The sequence below is a fragment of the Parambassis ranga genome, chromosome 3 (assembly GCF_900634625.1).
Source record: "Parambassis ranga chromosome 3, fParRan2.1, whole genome shotgun sequence".
Classification (NCBI taxonomy): Eukaryota; Metazoa; Chordata; class Actinopteri; family Ambassidae; genus Parambassis; species Parambassis ranga.
This window is the reverse complement of record NC_041024.1, coordinates 7,778,772-7,794,152: the sequence shown is the minus strand read 5'-3', so window position 1 is coordinate 7,794,152 and position 15,381 is coordinate 7,778,772. Positions and strand designations below refer to the sequence as shown.

The window sequence follows — 15,381 nt, the reverse complement described above, 5'->3', positions numbered from 1 at the left end:
CACATGTATCTTCAGATATTTGATTAAAAATCACAACTTTCCAAATCTACTATATTCAGCATGTACATACACAGAGGTCGCTGTTGTAATTGTTAAAACACACAGGTGTGATACTCACTTGCTTGAGTTTTGCACACAACACGACTGTTACTGGTCTTGCAGCTGACCAGATTCCAGGATCCTTCATCTCCTGCTATCATTACAGCACAGTGGGAATCCAGTTTTTTCCCACTAGCCAGGGCCTCAGATTTCCAGTTAGAGTAAGCCAGACTCGAACCATCCTGCCACAACAAAGGCTCACCTGACAGGAAGAACGAGCAGATAATGAGGAGGGAGTGGAAGAGGGACTGCCTCACAACACTAATAACGTAGTTCTGTGTGCTGCTGAGGTACTAAAACAAAGAAGTTACCATAATCAATCCAATTTATTAAACATTACTTCGTATTTCTGCCACAGCAAACCAAGCTGTTAACACTGACTATTTATCAGTGTGAACTGGCAACACAACCAGCACACAGGAAATCACACTTCTGTCTGCTTAAGAAAAGCCTCTTCCTCTTTACATCTCTGCAGCTTCTCAGGAAATTATTATTATTTATCTCACTGCAAAACATTTGAGTCTGTTTTCTGCAAACTTAGCCTATCTACCATTTGGTGCTGGGCTAGTGATAAGTACTTTGTCAAAGCTTTTTTGCTGAAAACAACTTGTGTGCTGCGGCTGATAACGATAATTAAGCTAAGCAACAGGACATAAAACCAAAACAATTAGCTGAAAGATACTAAAATGCACTGTATTTATTTATTCAATCTTTATATATCATTTAGGACACTTACAATATTTTATCTTGTACACAGAAACACAGAAAGTATTCCATAACTTAATAATACCATAGTCCTGAATCTGTTAAAATGTCTTTTCTCTGTTAAGTGGCCACTAGCTCTAGGTACAAATGACAGTATTTACCTTGAGCATCAAGGTCCACGCCGAGCCAAACTCTGCTGGTGATGAGAGGGTTATCAGACATGTACTTTGCCAGGAAGTCATTCTCCTCTTTGCTTTCAATGGTCAGTAGATGAGCATCTGTCAGCAGAAGAAAAAAAAGCACAATTAGTGGACTAGAATTGATGATATCAGTTATGTCTCAATTCACATAAAAACCACTCACCCATCTTCTGACAGATAGTCTTGGCCTGCTCCATGCTGTAGACGCTGTAGTTGTAGAAGCTCATGTCAAAGGCGTAGCAGTGATCCTGGTGCTGCACCCACTTGGATGTGCCATTAGTCTGAGGGCAGTGATTTGATTCTGGGGCAGCTTGTAGCCTGGCTCCTGATCCATAACAGCAAGATAAATGCTCAGTGCAACTCCAAATAAAACTAATTTACAAGAGGAATAACCTGATATCTTACTTTGAGAAGAGGTGGTGATGGTGGTGGTGTAACAAATGGCACCATCTATTGAAGCATTGCAGCTGGTCCTCACCCAAGCTCCAGTAGGGGTTATGAAAACACAGCTGTGCTCTAGTTTGTCTGGGCTGGAGCTTGCTTGTGAGTTAGAGATGTCAGGTTTGTAGTCAAACTTTGTTCCATCGGACCATTCATATCCTGAGCCGCTGACCTGCAGAGAAAAACACTGTTAGCAGCTGAATTATAAGGCGCCACGGAGTGAGAGACGTTTGGAGATTTGCACAACATTCTTACATCCTGGTTCGAGAGGCCAATCCAGAGCTGAAAGCCATCAGTCTTGGCAATGAGCTCCACATGTGCGCGATGCTGGATGTCATGGATGCTTGCCAGGTGGCCTCCACGCTGACCACACTCTTTCAGAGCCTGGTACCAAGTCAGCTTCCGGGCCACTACTTCATAAGTTAAGCTGCCATAGTGTTCAAAATCTTTGACTGACTGCTTGTAGTCATGCTTGGCTTAGGAGAGAATTTTAAAAACAGATTTTCAGTTTTAAATATTTCTAATAATGATAGGAACTGTGATCTAAAGTGAGATTCACCTACCATACTCCAGTTTGCAGGTCACAATTGACTTCTGTTTAAACTCTGAGTGCATGTTTCTGTTAGTGATGAGAATCCAGGTGCCGTCGGTGGTGAGACCAGCCATGAACGATCCATCTAAATCAGGTCGGCCCTGTGCCCAGTTCGAATATTGAACATTTGTGCCATCATACCACTTTGTCTGGTTATCTGCAGCAGAGGAACGTTTTGGTATCAGTGCAGAAATTAGTATTTTGTTCACATAAGTTTACAAGTTTTAATAAGAACCCAACCGTTATCATCTTTGAAGATTCCCAGCCACACAAACTGGACCAAAGTTTCAAATGGCACAAGCTGCTTCTTGATAAACTCATTCTCCTGTGCATTTCTGATGGTTAGGATCTCTGCATCTGCGTCTGAAACCAATATGCACAATCATTAGCAACCAGAGTCTTTGACAAACTAAAGCAAGCATCCAAGTTAAAAAAAAAAAACGCTTCTTACGGAGTGTTTTGCAGGTATCTTGAATCGGGCCGTGGTCAAAGTGTTCCCATCTGGAGGCAACAAGCCTGAAGGAATAGCAGTTGTCATTCCAGGGGATCCAGTTTGGGCCGTTCCTTTTATGGGGGCACTTTCTTGCAACATCATCTGGTATGGTGATGATCTCCTCTGAAAAATACAAGGTCAAAGGTCATTTTTAATATCAGTATTTATAATCAAGGTACACTTCACCGCCTTCAAGACCACATGAAAGAAAAAAAAGAAAAAGCATGCATGTATATTGACACCAGGGTTAAAGAAAGAACAAGGGACTTAAGTTACTTGATTTCCTCTTTAACAGCTTTCTGTTGTATCCTGTATACCTGACAGTTATAACTCTGAATATATAGATGGATAGATTATTAACGTAACTGCACAAATGCACACACAGAAAAAAAGCCATGCAGTTCCTTTAGGTTTCAGTCCCACCACAACAACATCTGTTTATCTGTATCCTCACTTACGAATTGGTTTGTGACAAATGGCACCCCCCAGCTGATCCTGACACTCTGTGGCTTTCCAGTAGCCATCAGTGTCCAGGTAAACACAGGAGCCAGTGGTGACATCAGAGGGCCAACGGCTGAACACAGTGTGACTGTGGTCGGTCCAGTGGTAGTGGTTCCCGCCCTGAACACCACAAGATTTTTTTATTTTTGTAAAAAACAATTGTTTTGATAAATCGGTATAAAATCCTTTTTTAAAATAACAGACTTACATCGTCACTAAAAAGGCCGATCCACATGGGCGTTTGTGCACGACTCACATGCACAGTGAGGGTGGACTGCAGGGAGATATCGGTCACACTTGCCAGGTCCATGCTATTGTTCCTACACTGCTCTAAGGCCTCAAACCAGGTGAGATTTTTGACAAGCAGAAGGATGGTGTGGTTATTGACATGGAAGCGTTCTGTCTGGAAGCTGGGCTCCTCTGTTTTATCTGGAAGATGTACCAGATTTGTAACTTTTCTGTAATACAATGAGTCGCACATGGGATTTTTGTATTTTTCTTACCTGCATAATGCTGACAAATGGCCAAATGTTTAGGCTGTGCACAGGAAGTGTAGTCCCAGGTACCCAGCATGTCAGAGCTGGGATTATTGATCATGAATGCACAAAAATCCAAGCTCTCTTCATCCAATGTCTTTAGAAAAACACACATAAATTCAGATGTGGTTGACATTTCCATTGCTAGCAGTAAAACTGCTGGGTTCATCATGACACATCGTCCATTTAGTTTTAAACTTCCTGTTTACACGTACGTAAATCTAAGAGGTACTTACATTGACTTTTATAGCCTTGTGCATGCCCAGAAGAAGAGGGTTAAAGTTGACATAGATGACTGGGGATTGGTCAGTCCATACTAAGTCACTGTGCTTGATTTTCAGACCAATCCATAATTGTTCCATATCAGGCATGGTTAGCAAAAGGGTGTTGATGAAATCTAAAAAAGAATACACACATGCAGTGTTTTCTTTTCTCAAAATTTCCAAAATATGACAATTTCAAATAATCGTGACAGGCATGTAAAAAAAACAGGGGGTCCTCACCTTGCTCCACCTGATCTGCTATAGTGACCAGGGTTCCCTTCACTGATTGGCATTCCTCACTGGCATGACTGTGTGGCACAGGGCTCTGCGTGGTATTTATTACTGTGTAGCACTGAGAAAAGATATTGCATTGAATTTAATATTTTATTTGTCAATCTTTCTTTTACTATAGAGATATTATCATCATCAGAAGTTGATCCTTCATGGTCAAAGACCTTGTTTCTGAAGAACAGAGAATGGCTTTCACAGGGCAGTCCATCAGGCTTAGGCTCCAGAGGGTTTATCTCCACTGAGGTGACGTTACGTTTTTCACACACAAATGAAAGTTTCTGCTGGCAGCTGCGATCATACTCTACAAGCCAATACGTAAAAATAAATACACAGGCTCAAAGAAGATACAGCGAAACGGAATCAGTCTAAGCTGTTTTAAGCTGTATGATGTTTACTCACCTGGAAAGGGACTTTCAGGAGTGATGTAAGTGCATCTACCCAGGAAGTAGGAATGATAAAAGTACATCTGGGTGTAACTGGAACATATATTATTTTAATCAGTGTACATGCCACATTTTAACACCTATGTGCACAATGAATCATCAAAAATATATTCTCATCTAATGTGTGACTTACGACATGGGGAATATCCGGCCAGGCTGCCTCAAATCCACCCACCAGCTCTGTTCGAGGGAATCTGAAAGCTGTTCAAAACATGCATGTTTCAGCTTAGATCATTCATTTTAATTCCCAAAGAAGAACTTTATCTCTTATTCTACAGAATTAGAAAATTACATTTGATGCTGATTTTAAAGTATAGTTGTTATTGTCAATAAGCAAATACATCATAAAGAGGGGGGCCTTCAAAGTAGCAAACTCTTTGTGAAATGGCTTCTGATTAAGAGGACTCTTCTAAAGGTCAATGTAATAGCATTTAATAGCTCATTACAGAGCCACTAATGTCATTTACCGATGACAGGTGCTGGTTTATCCGCCTGGCAGCAGCAGAGCTACCTGGAGCAGCCAGCCTGCTGTCATTGGCTTTGCAGTAGAGGGTTGCCTCCTCAAAATTCAGCTTTGGCTGCTTAACAAACCAAAACTCTGCTCCATCAATGAAGATGGACGTCTCATGGTGCCCACCTGAAAAGCACAGCAAACAGTACTAATTGTCGTAACACATCTATCCACAGATGCAGTGATTCACTTAAAAAAACAGACATCATGAAATTTCTGAAAAACACAGATGGTTAAAGATGTGGCCATTACCAGGATTATACCACGATGGCTGTTTTGGCGTCTTTCCTGTTGAAACATTAACAAAGAAAGAGTTTGGAGCAGAACAGATGATGACAGAATGTAGATCGTACTTTCTTGTGTAGTCTTACCACGGGGGATTTGGCAGACCCACTCAAGGTGGGCATTACAGTGAAATGGTGTGGCATAGAACGGCGTGAGAGTCAAGTTATGGAACAGAAACACAACCAGGTGTTTTATGGTGCTCTTCATTGTCTAATAAGGACACAAAAATAAACACAAACTGTGTTACTGTGATATTATATGTCTTTCATGACAGAATTAGTTTTACTTGGGACTCCGGTAATCTAAATATCAAACCATGTCTGTGTCATAGGTGACGCATTTCACGAAGTTACATAAGGCTGCAATATACTAATTGTTGAGCCTCTTGCAAAACAGCAGAGTTCTTCTTACTGTATGGTGTCATAGGTTATAAGTGTGCTCTTTAAGTGTGCTCTTTAAGAGCAGATGGAAATGTCTTTCTGTCTGACAACACAATCACCAACTAAGACAAAATAAATGAGAGTGAAGGTCAGTTTTTTTAAACAGCAACTCCTTTCATAACTCTAACAGCTGAGTTATAAAACAAATATTAATTGGTGAATAAATGTTTATTTCTACATTAGAGCACCAGCCTACCTTGAATGCAGTGCAGTCTCGACTGTATGCATCATCTTCATAAAAATCCTGGTGTAGAATGTCCACTGATACCTGATGTGGAGTTAGTGAGTAAACATAGTGTAAAATAAATGTCATACAGTGCAGCATGTCTGTAAAGATCACATGATGATGGTGTTATGAAAAATGGCATCTTAAAGGACTCAGTGCTGAGGTCAGGGGCATCTAGTAGTGAGGCTGCTAACTGCACCTGCAGAATACCTCTGCCCTTACAAGTGTGTAGGTTGTATACAGAGGGATGAACCCTCATTTCATGGTTTCCTGCAGAGCAGTTTTGGAACTACATCACCAAGTGGCCATTAGAGGAACTGCACTTTGGCATGTTGGCTTAATTTGTCATCTCTGTTTTATTGCCACAGCACAAAATGAAGGGCTCATTCTATGCCAGACCTCAGCCCACACACTAGTTGATATACACAGAGGTGCGCGCTGTATAACATGTTGGTCAGGGTTGTACTTACAGGTCGGCCATCGCTCCACTGCCAGGAACGATCAGCTGGATCTCTCCTGTTCAGGCCTACCCAGAAGTACCGGTTATTACTGTAACAAGAACAGCAAACCAACATCATTCATGAACCATTCAACACTTCAAAAGTGACTCAGCACAACTGTTCACTGACAAAGTGTGAAATATGAGTCAGTTGATGGAATGTGTTGTTTATTTTAATGTTAGAATGAAGAACTGAAATTTTAGGTGTATGAAAAAACAAATGTAAACTCTAAGAACATCCTTAAAGCAACAGGTTTGGAATCCATCCCTTTGTTAAGACGGCTGGTTTTACCAGTCTGATAGGACATAGGTCACAAACAGCATAGGTAGAAATGTGACAAAAAGAATACCTGACAGTGTCTCTCATGATGCTATGCAGAGTTCTCATCTCTTGGACATTTGTGAAGCTGGGCAAGTTGGCTCCCAGAGCCTGACAGAACCTCTTGGCTTCTTCCCAGGAGCGTTTTCTGCTCAGCCTTTCCTCATGAAACACCTGAGCAGACAAAACAATACCTTACAGCAACTACTAATACAAAAATAAACTTCATTTAGCTATCATCGTGTCATTTAGAATCACACAACAATTTATAAAAAAGCTACTATTTATCCAAACAAGTACGAGCAGAAAATGTCTACATGCCCTCAGGTGTGCTGATACACACCTTATAGCAGTATTTGTCATTTGGTCTGGATAACCATCCATCTGGACAGGTCACGTTAGGGTTTGGTTCTGGTTCTGGTGCCGGAGGAGGACCGAGGTCTGTTTTGCAAATGGTGCCAGCTTTGAATAAGGTGCAGTTCTTTGTCTCCCACTTGCCCAGAGGCTTCGCAGTGGAAATCACTACACAACCTCCATCCTGGTCTAAAATACACACAATAAAAACAAGTTATTTTCATGTATAACAACAACATGTACAACCAGAATGTTGGGGTTTCTTTAACCATCAAAATATAATCCTGAAGCCTGTGTACATATCAGTGAACTGAAGGCAGTCTATTGAGGAACCATGTTCCAGTGTCATAATATAGTTTGTGGGTGTTATAAGGATCTAAATATACTATAGACTCATGTTGATAGATGAAGAGAGAACCTTTATATTCTCATCAACATAAAATATGTAAGATCAAAAACATCTAAGTTCTCACCTCTGACAATTGTTTTTATGCAGAAGTTAAATCAGCGAATCTAATCCCGCACACACTAGAGAGAAGCAGCGTATACTGTGAGCAGTGGTTCAAATTACAGCATATGCTTTGCGATACTATATCATTACTCTGGAGTTTCTTATGATATGCTAGAGATGCTATTCCTGCTGTAGGAGTGGAGCAATAGCCATATAGTTTTTTTTTACTAACGTGGCTCAAACCAGCCCCAGTTGGTGTATGTGACCATGCCCCTGGTCCCTTCCTGGCTCAGCCACTGGTACTCTCCCGTGTCCTTGATCTTCTGTAGTCCGATCCAGAAGTACTGAGGCTCTTTGCTGATCTGTTCTCCAAGCAGACGGCTTATGAAGGCCTGCTCAAACCTGCAAAGAGCAGTCAAATAAACGTTTAAAAACATGTGTTGAAACTGAGGTTGCTTTTAACCTTTTAACAAGCATTTCACACCTGTTTCTTATAGTGATGTTACAGTGATCTTTGAATGACACTTGTGTGGTGTCCACTTTATAACAGGAGTTGCCATGTCTCCTCCAACCCTGTGAAATTGAAAACATTAAGACTTAAGTCATAATCAAATTGCAAGCAAAGATAGCCCACTATATCTATTTCATACTCGATAGAGTTGGCATCCAGTTTTCTCTCACTATCACTTTGTTTTTGCATTCACACATCTCCTTGGTAATAACTTGATATGGCTACAAAACAGCTTTTAATCACTTTATGACCAAACAGCATCTGACCCTGCTCTGCTTTTTCTGATTGCATGTTTATTTCAGCTGTATAAATGAAGCCCAGGCACAATATGTGTAAGAGGGCAGATACCACTGAGGAACATAACAGAGGATTACAGTTTTGACCTAAATTACATTACAGCAAATCATATTTAAAAAGTAATTCAAAGTCCTGCAGCCCTCTATGAGAAAACTGGGTCATGGAGACAATGCTTACGTCCTCAAAGCGACATCCGGGCTGTGTTACTGATTTCTTGACCTCTCCTTTCTTCTGACACATGAAAGGTAGTCTCACTGCGCAGTTCCCTACTCGCCAACCATGGAGCTGTGAAGGAGGGATGCAGGTTTGATTTTGCAGGAGAAAAAAATGACTTAGTGCAAGCAAAAAAAAAAGAAAACAGAACACACCTCTCCAGAGTAGTAGACACAGCTGGCACTCCGAGTGGGCTGGAGTGGTTGGTCCTGGTCCCAGTAGGTGAAGGTGACAGGTGCCTGATCGATCCACTTGAAGACAGTGGGGTTTATGCCTTCACCAGTCAGACCGATCCACACATCCAGAAACAAGCCATCTGATGGACCATAATGATTTCAAAAAAATCAGACTCAAACAGCAAACAAAAACATCAGTGAAAAAAAAAATAATGTAGACTTTTACCTGCATGGAAATTTGTGCTGAGCATCTCTTTGCTGTCAACAGAGTGAAAACTAGCTAAAACGCCTCCCTCGGTGGACCTGCAGTACTGCTGAGCATCTGCAAAGTTTTGTGGCCCATCCTTAAAGAACTTGTAACACAAGCCGTTCCAAGGGACCCAACTTTCCGCACATACTGTTTCCTTATATACAAACGGTTCTACAAACAGGAAGTCAGACAGAATGAAATCACAAACCGCGTTAGTACAGTGATATGTACAACTTTAAATGTTTGTACTGCACCACCAGCAGCGAACCTACCTGCTGGGGCTGTGTCAGAGGCGTTGAATCTCTTCTTGCAGATGTACGGCAGCCGTTTGTTGCATGAATCTGACTCATAGTTTTTTTTGGAGTTCAAGACTCCACAGTCTGACTCAATGATCGTGGAGGTTGAAGGCATATCTGTCAAATACATTCCCACATAAAATAAATATCAATGAAAGTCACACCCTGTCCGTGTACAGAACAGATAAATAATACATAACTGTGCTTTAAAGACAAGTGAAATAAAGGTTTTTTATGTTCCAGCATAGTAACACCAAAATATTGTGAATTACTGCAGACACAAAGAGCTCATATCAGCAGAAGGCCAGATGGCTGCAGTATCCTTCATGTTCACACTAACACCTTCCATTTGTGAAACACAAAAAAAATACATTACAATATCAACAGGCTTTACAAAGCCTTCTATTCAGTACTATTAATGGGTTATTCAGAAACACCAACAATCCCAATGCCACACTGTGTCCAATAACCAGGCACAATGAGGTTCTTTCCTACACTAGCCTCATTGTTTCTCTGACTGACACCAACTCCTGGAACACGCTGCAGATCACAACAAGGGGCAAACGTCTTAGAGGAGGAAAACGAGGTCTACTGAGGTTATGCAGAACCACATCTAAAAAAACGTAAACATTTATAATCTATGTTGATCTATATTATATCCACCACCACAGTCACTTACCAGCTGGGGGGTTACAGAGAAGTCTGCAGTCTATGCTACAAGCTAGCATGATATTTTTAACATAGTTGCCGAGGTCGGAGCATACACACACCCCTCTTCGTAGAAGTCATGGACCTTCAGACAAAAACTACAAGGCCATCATAGCTGTACAAACGGAGGTCACTGAGCTGCTTCTTCATCTTGTAAATAAAAGTGACTGACTGCAGTCTGAGAAGTGAAAATCAAGTACATACAGCACATTTTGGAGAAACTTCTGGATGGCAGTCTTGCGGGGTGGAATGTTGAGCTGGTGGAACAGCAACCCTCCCTATCATTCATGGTTACAAACTACCGGATAAATCTCTCAAGACCGACCTTGACATCAAATCTGCTTCTCATCAGAGCTAAGGAGCTTTAGGAGTAGAGAGAAAAAGAAATGAACTATACAATCATCATCACCATTTTCCCAGCTCAGGATGGAGAGGGGGGAGCTGTCTGACCACTGCCAGCCTTGAGAAGAATCCAGCTGGTGAAGACCGATCCACACCCTGTCGGGCATTACGGCGAGGCCATCCAATACTGCACAATACAACATCAGGGCACACAGGACAAACACATTAAATAAAGGAAGAGTCTACTTATGTAATATGAGCCACAAATCAAAGAAAATAATACAACAGAGATAAACAATAAACTGGCTAGGAGGGAGAAAGAAAACACCATTGTCCAACTGCAACATAAAACTGTCATGAATCTCATGTGTGTCTGGTGCAACCCAGGCCAGTTTAAGATCCGTCAAGAGGAGACTTCAAATGTCACAGACAGCAGCTGGTTTACAAAGGACGGACAGCCTGATAAGTACAAGTGCTGCAGTCACACTTTATCACACTTCAGGAGGTTTTTGTCTCATCTCCTTAAAGGTCACAAAAACCCGGGTTGAACTCTCACATAACTGATAACAAAAAAAAAATGACATGTATGCAAACTAAATGACATCCTCAAGACATAAAACTGTGAGAAAAGCAGCTTTGCATGCTTGACATGACTAAACTGTTTTCAGTTGATCTCTTTGTAATGAAGTCACGGGAATCCAAGAGGAGGAAAGAAAGTAGAACTAGAAAAGCATTTCCTGAAGAAAATGCAAGTTTGATTGCCGCAGCTGAAGCATTGCTTTGAATGCTGATGTGAACGATTGCTCTGAATTGCTGGAGAATCTGCAATCTGAACTTAATTTGCTGAAACACAGTTAAGAATTTAGAAAGATGAAGCTCTTATCTGGAAAAGTAGAAAATGTTTTAATATTATGAAGATATGAAAGAGAAACAGCTGAAGACAAGAACAGTATGAAGTCACGACCTTAAAGAATAGCCTGTGAATATACCATATGGAAGGTCTGAGGGTGGAATAATACCATAAGACTATAAGAAGCTCAGGCTGTGTGATTTGAATGTGGAAAAGTAGTATACAGCTGAAGGATGATCAATATGACAGATATAATGCTTAAAGTCTGATAAAGACTACAAATATGGCCGCTTTGTATGCTTCTAGTGAGTCAGTCTGTCACCATGGTAACGGCCCTGCCTGCCTGCCTGCCTGCCTGCATCCATGGCAACCGGAATGTTTATCAGCTGCCCCTAACTGCAGCTCTCTTTCCCCCTCCTAATGCATTTCCTATGTAAAACCACCCTCCGAACAACGTCTCATATTCTCCAAACCGAAGACTTTAGACAAAAAATAAGAACACCGTCAGAATCCCAAGAAGTTGCTCTACACCTGGTACGATTTTTATGTCTGGGATGTCGAAGATGTGGAGATGGCGGCGAGTTAGAAAATATGGCAGCTCTGCTTCTCTGTTTTTGGTTTTACATTATGTCTTAATGGAGGAATGACCGGCACTCTCCCCGAACAGCTCGATCTACAGGCAAAATGGTTTGGTGTTGAGTTTTAAGACCGACACCAACAGAACCCAGACCATTTTTCCTTCGAACTGGTGGCCAAATTATCCCTGTCAGATAAAAGGTGCAGACGTGACAGCAGGATAGAAACGCAGAAACTGGTTTAATTTTTTTCCCTCCCGCACTCTGAGCGATGACTCACCCACTCTAGCTCCCAACATTCCACGCAATACACACTAATGTTAAACTCAGAAGAGACCTCAAAAACCACTTCATCTTTAATCCCCTATCATTTGAAGACGGAGCTGAACTTCCAAATTCTGAATACAACTTTTGAAGACCAAGACATTGGAAGTATTTTAAGCCTCGAATGGTTTCTCTAACTTAATATTTGTAGGAGCAGTAGCATTTTGCAAAATGCATGGTTTGAAGGGCTCTCCCATTGACTCCAATGTTAATTTGAGGGTGGAAAATGTTTAATATTTTTAATATTATAATATTTGTAATTATTATTGAAGGTTTCCGGGAATGTCCTGAATGAGCTGAATCTTTTGATGTTTGAATGGTTTGAATCGGCCCATGCATTCTGAAGATATGCTGAGCCAAAAAACGTACGGAAGAATAATAATAATAACTAGAAAAAGCATTTCCTGAAGAAAATGCAAGTTTGATTGCAGAAGCTGAAGCATTGCTTTGAACGCTTATTTGAACGATTGCTTTGAACTCTTTGAGAATAAGAAATCTGCATGTAACAGCTGAATTAATCTAAATAATATCTGAAGCAGTCATAAAACAGCTGAATTAATCTGAATAGGAGCTGAATAATTGCTTTGAACAGCAGATGAATTGTCTGATCTTGGAATAATAGCTGAGGCTTAGGGAGACTAAATGATTTTGATGTAGATATGTAGCAAACAGCTCCATAGCAATGAATATGGCACATATCATGCGTAATGATGGATAAAGACTACAAATATGGCTGCTTTGTATGCCAGTTCTGTGTGTCAGCCTGTCACCATGGTAACAGCCCTGCCTGCCTAATTAAGCCCTCTTTAAGACACCTGTGTGGTTCTCCTTTTACTCCTCTCAGGCAGATCCCATGTATTTTAATGGGGGTTGCACCCTCCGAACAACGCCTCGGTGTCTCCAAACCGAAGACTTTAGACAAAAAATAAGAACACCGTCAGAATTCCAAGAAGTTGCTCTACAACTGGTACGATTTTTATGTCTGGGATGTCGAAGATGTGGAGATGGCGGCGAGTTAGAAAATATGGCAGCTCTGCTTCTCTGTTTTTGGTTTTACATTATGTCTTAATGGAAGAATGACCGGCACTCCCCCCGAACAGCTCAATTTACAGGCAAAACTGTTTGGTGTTGAGTTTTAAGAGTGACACCATCAGAACCCAAACCATTTTTCCTTCGAACTGGTGGCCAAATTATCCCTGTCAGATAAAAGGTGCAGACATAGCAGCAGGATAGAAACGCAGAAACTGGTTTAATTTTTTTCCCTCCCGCACTCTGAGCGATGACATCACCCACTCTGCCTTTGAAGTCTCCACGCAATACACACTAATGTTAAACTCAGAGGAGACCTCAAAACCACTTGGTATAAAACTGTTAACCATTTGAAAACTAGAAACAGGAGAACTCTGAAAAGTAATAGCTGAAAAGAGCAGAAGAAGCTGAACATTTTGATCTTTGAATGGTTTCTGTAGCTGAAAGTATGCAGGCGCTGAAAACTTTTAAAAGTTGAAGACTCTGAAGGGCTCTCTCATAGACTTCAATGTTAAATTAATTTTATAAAAGGCTTAATATTTTAAAAACTATAAATAGCTGAACTCTGAAAAGTAATAGCTGAAAAGACCTGAAAAAGCTGAACATTTTGATCTTTGAATGGTTTCTGTAGCTGAAAGTATGCCAACGCTGAAAGCTTTTAAAAGTTGCAAAATCTCTCATAGACTTCAATGTTAAATTAATTTTATAAAACGCTTAATATTTTAAAAACTATAAATAGCTGAAAAAAACTAAAAGTTGACCCATCATGTCCTCAATAAGCTGAACATTTTGACATTTAAATGGTTTCAATAGCACAAAGTATGCCCAAGATACGCTGAGCCAAAAAGTGTACGGAAGAAAATATAATAAAAATAAAGAAGTAGAAGAACTAAAGTTTGATTGCTCTGCAATCAAACTAATAATAACTAGAAAAGCATTTCCTGAAGAAAATGCAAGTTTGATTGCCGCAGCTGAAGCATTGCTTTGAACGCTGATGTGAACGATTGCTCTGAATTGCTGGAGAATCTGCAATCTGAACTTAATTTGCTGAAACACAGTTAAGAATTTAGAAAGATGAAGCTCTTATCTGGAAAAGTAGAAAATGTTTTAATATTATGAAGATATGAAAGAGAAACAGCTGAAGACAAGAACAGTATGAAGTCACGACCTTAAAGAATAGCCTGTGAATATACCATATGAAAGGTCTGAGGGTGGAATAATACCATAAGACTATAAGAAGCTCAGGCTGTGTGATTTGAATGTGGAAAAGTAGTATACAGCTGAAGGATGATCAATGTGACAGATATAATGCTTAAAGTCTGATAAAGACTACAAATATGGCTGCTTTGTATGCTTCTAGTGAGTCAGTCTGTCACCATGGTAACGGCCCTGCCTGCCTGCCTGCCTGCCTGCATCCATGGCAACCGGAATGTTTATCAGCTGCCCCTAACTGCAGCTCTCTTTCCCCCTCCTAATGCATTTCCTATGTAAAACCACCCTCCGAACAACGTCTCATATTCTCCAAACCGAAGACTTTAGACAAAAAATAAGAACACCGTCAGAATCCCAAGAAGTTGCTCTACAACTGGTACGATTTTTATGTCTGGGATGTCGAAGATGTGGAGATGGCGGCGAGTTAGAAAATATGGCAGCTCTGCTTCTCTGTTTTTGGTTTTACATTATGTCTTAATGGAGGAATGACCGGCACTCTCCCCAAACAGCTCGATCTACAGGCAAAACTGTTTGGTGTTGAGTTTTAAGACCGACACCAACAGAACCCAGACCATTTTTCCTTCGAACTGGTGGCCAAATTATCCCTGTCAGATAAAAGGTGCAGACGTGACAGCAGGATAGAAACGCAGAAACTGGTTTAATTTTTTTCCCTCCCGCACTCTGAGCGATGACTCACCCACTCTAGCTCCCAACATTCCACGCAATACACACTAATGTTAAACTCAGAAGAGACCTCAAAAACCACTTCATCTTTAATCCCCTATCATTTGAAGACGGAGCTGAACTTCCAAATTCTGAATACAACTTTTGAAGACCAAGACGTTGGAAGTATTTTAAGCCTCGAATGGTTTCTCTAACTTAATATTTGTAGGAGCAGTAGCATTTTGCAAAATGCATGGTTTGAAGGGCTCTCCCATTGACTCCAATG

General features: G+C 40.8%; 1 protein-coding gene across 2 annotated transcripts in view; it reads right to left on the bottom strand.

The window, feature by feature from the left end:
- ly75 (lymphocyte antigen 75) overlaps nucleotides 1–15,381 on the bottom strand; it is a 28,004-nt gene that overhangs the window by 1,727 nt on the left and 10,896 nt on the right. The window contains exons 5-34 of one of the 2 annotated variants that reach the window (XM_028402784.1): nucleotides 10,510–10,629; nucleotides 9,369–9,509; nucleotides 9,073–9,267; nucleotides 8,826–8,986; nucleotides 8,635–8,742; nucleotides 8,134–8,222; nucleotides 7,882–8,051; nucleotides 7,188–7,387; nucleotides 6,876–7,018; nucleotides 6,497–6,575; nucleotides 5,997–6,068; nucleotides 5,447–5,570; nucleotides 5,328–5,363; nucleotides 5,032–5,201; nucleotides 4,698–4,765; nucleotides 4,521–4,597; nucleotides 4,286–4,422; nucleotides 4,071–4,182; nucleotides 3,804–3,964; nucleotides 3,535–3,664; nucleotides 3,240–3,460; nucleotides 2,989–3,151; nucleotides 2,489–2,653; nucleotides 2,278–2,400; nucleotides 2,009–2,194; nucleotides 1,701–1,921; nucleotides 1,410–1,617; nucleotides 1,168–1,329; nucleotides 966–1,082; nucleotides 119–301 (exon numbers count right to left, since the gene is read on the bottom strand). In XM_028402784.1, coding sequence (XP_028258585.1) covers nucleotides 119–301; nucleotides 966–1,082; nucleotides 1,168–1,329; nucleotides 1,410–1,617; nucleotides 1,701–1,921; nucleotides 2,009–2,194; nucleotides 2,278–2,400; nucleotides 2,489–2,653; nucleotides 2,989–3,151; nucleotides 3,240–3,460; nucleotides 3,535–3,664; nucleotides 3,804–3,964; nucleotides 4,071–4,182; nucleotides 4,286–4,422; nucleotides 4,521–4,597; nucleotides 4,698–4,765; nucleotides 5,032–5,201; nucleotides 5,328–5,363; nucleotides 5,447–5,570; nucleotides 5,997–6,068; nucleotides 6,497–6,575; nucleotides 6,876–7,018; nucleotides 7,188–7,387; nucleotides 7,882–8,051; nucleotides 8,134–8,222; nucleotides 8,635–8,742; nucleotides 8,826–8,986; nucleotides 9,073–9,267; nucleotides 9,369–9,509; nucleotides 10,510–10,629 — 4,242 coding nt within the window. The remainder of the gene's footprint in view (nucleotides 1–118; nucleotides 302–965; nucleotides 1,083–1,167; nucleotides 1,330–1,409; nucleotides 1,618–1,700; nucleotides 1,922–2,008; nucleotides 2,195–2,277; nucleotides 2,401–2,488; nucleotides 2,654–2,988; nucleotides 3,152–3,239; nucleotides 3,461–3,534; nucleotides 3,665–3,803; nucleotides 3,965–4,070; nucleotides 4,183–4,285; nucleotides 4,423–4,520; nucleotides 4,598–4,697; nucleotides 4,766–5,031; nucleotides 5,202–5,327; nucleotides 5,364–5,446; nucleotides 5,571–5,996; nucleotides 6,069–6,496; nucleotides 6,576–6,875; nucleotides 7,019–7,187; nucleotides 7,388–7,881; nucleotides 8,052–8,133; nucleotides 8,223–8,634; nucleotides 8,743–8,825; nucleotides 8,987–9,072; nucleotides 9,268–9,368; nucleotides 9,510–10,509; nucleotides 10,630–15,381) is intronic. The other variant, XM_028402785.1, reaches the window with a different exon arrangement.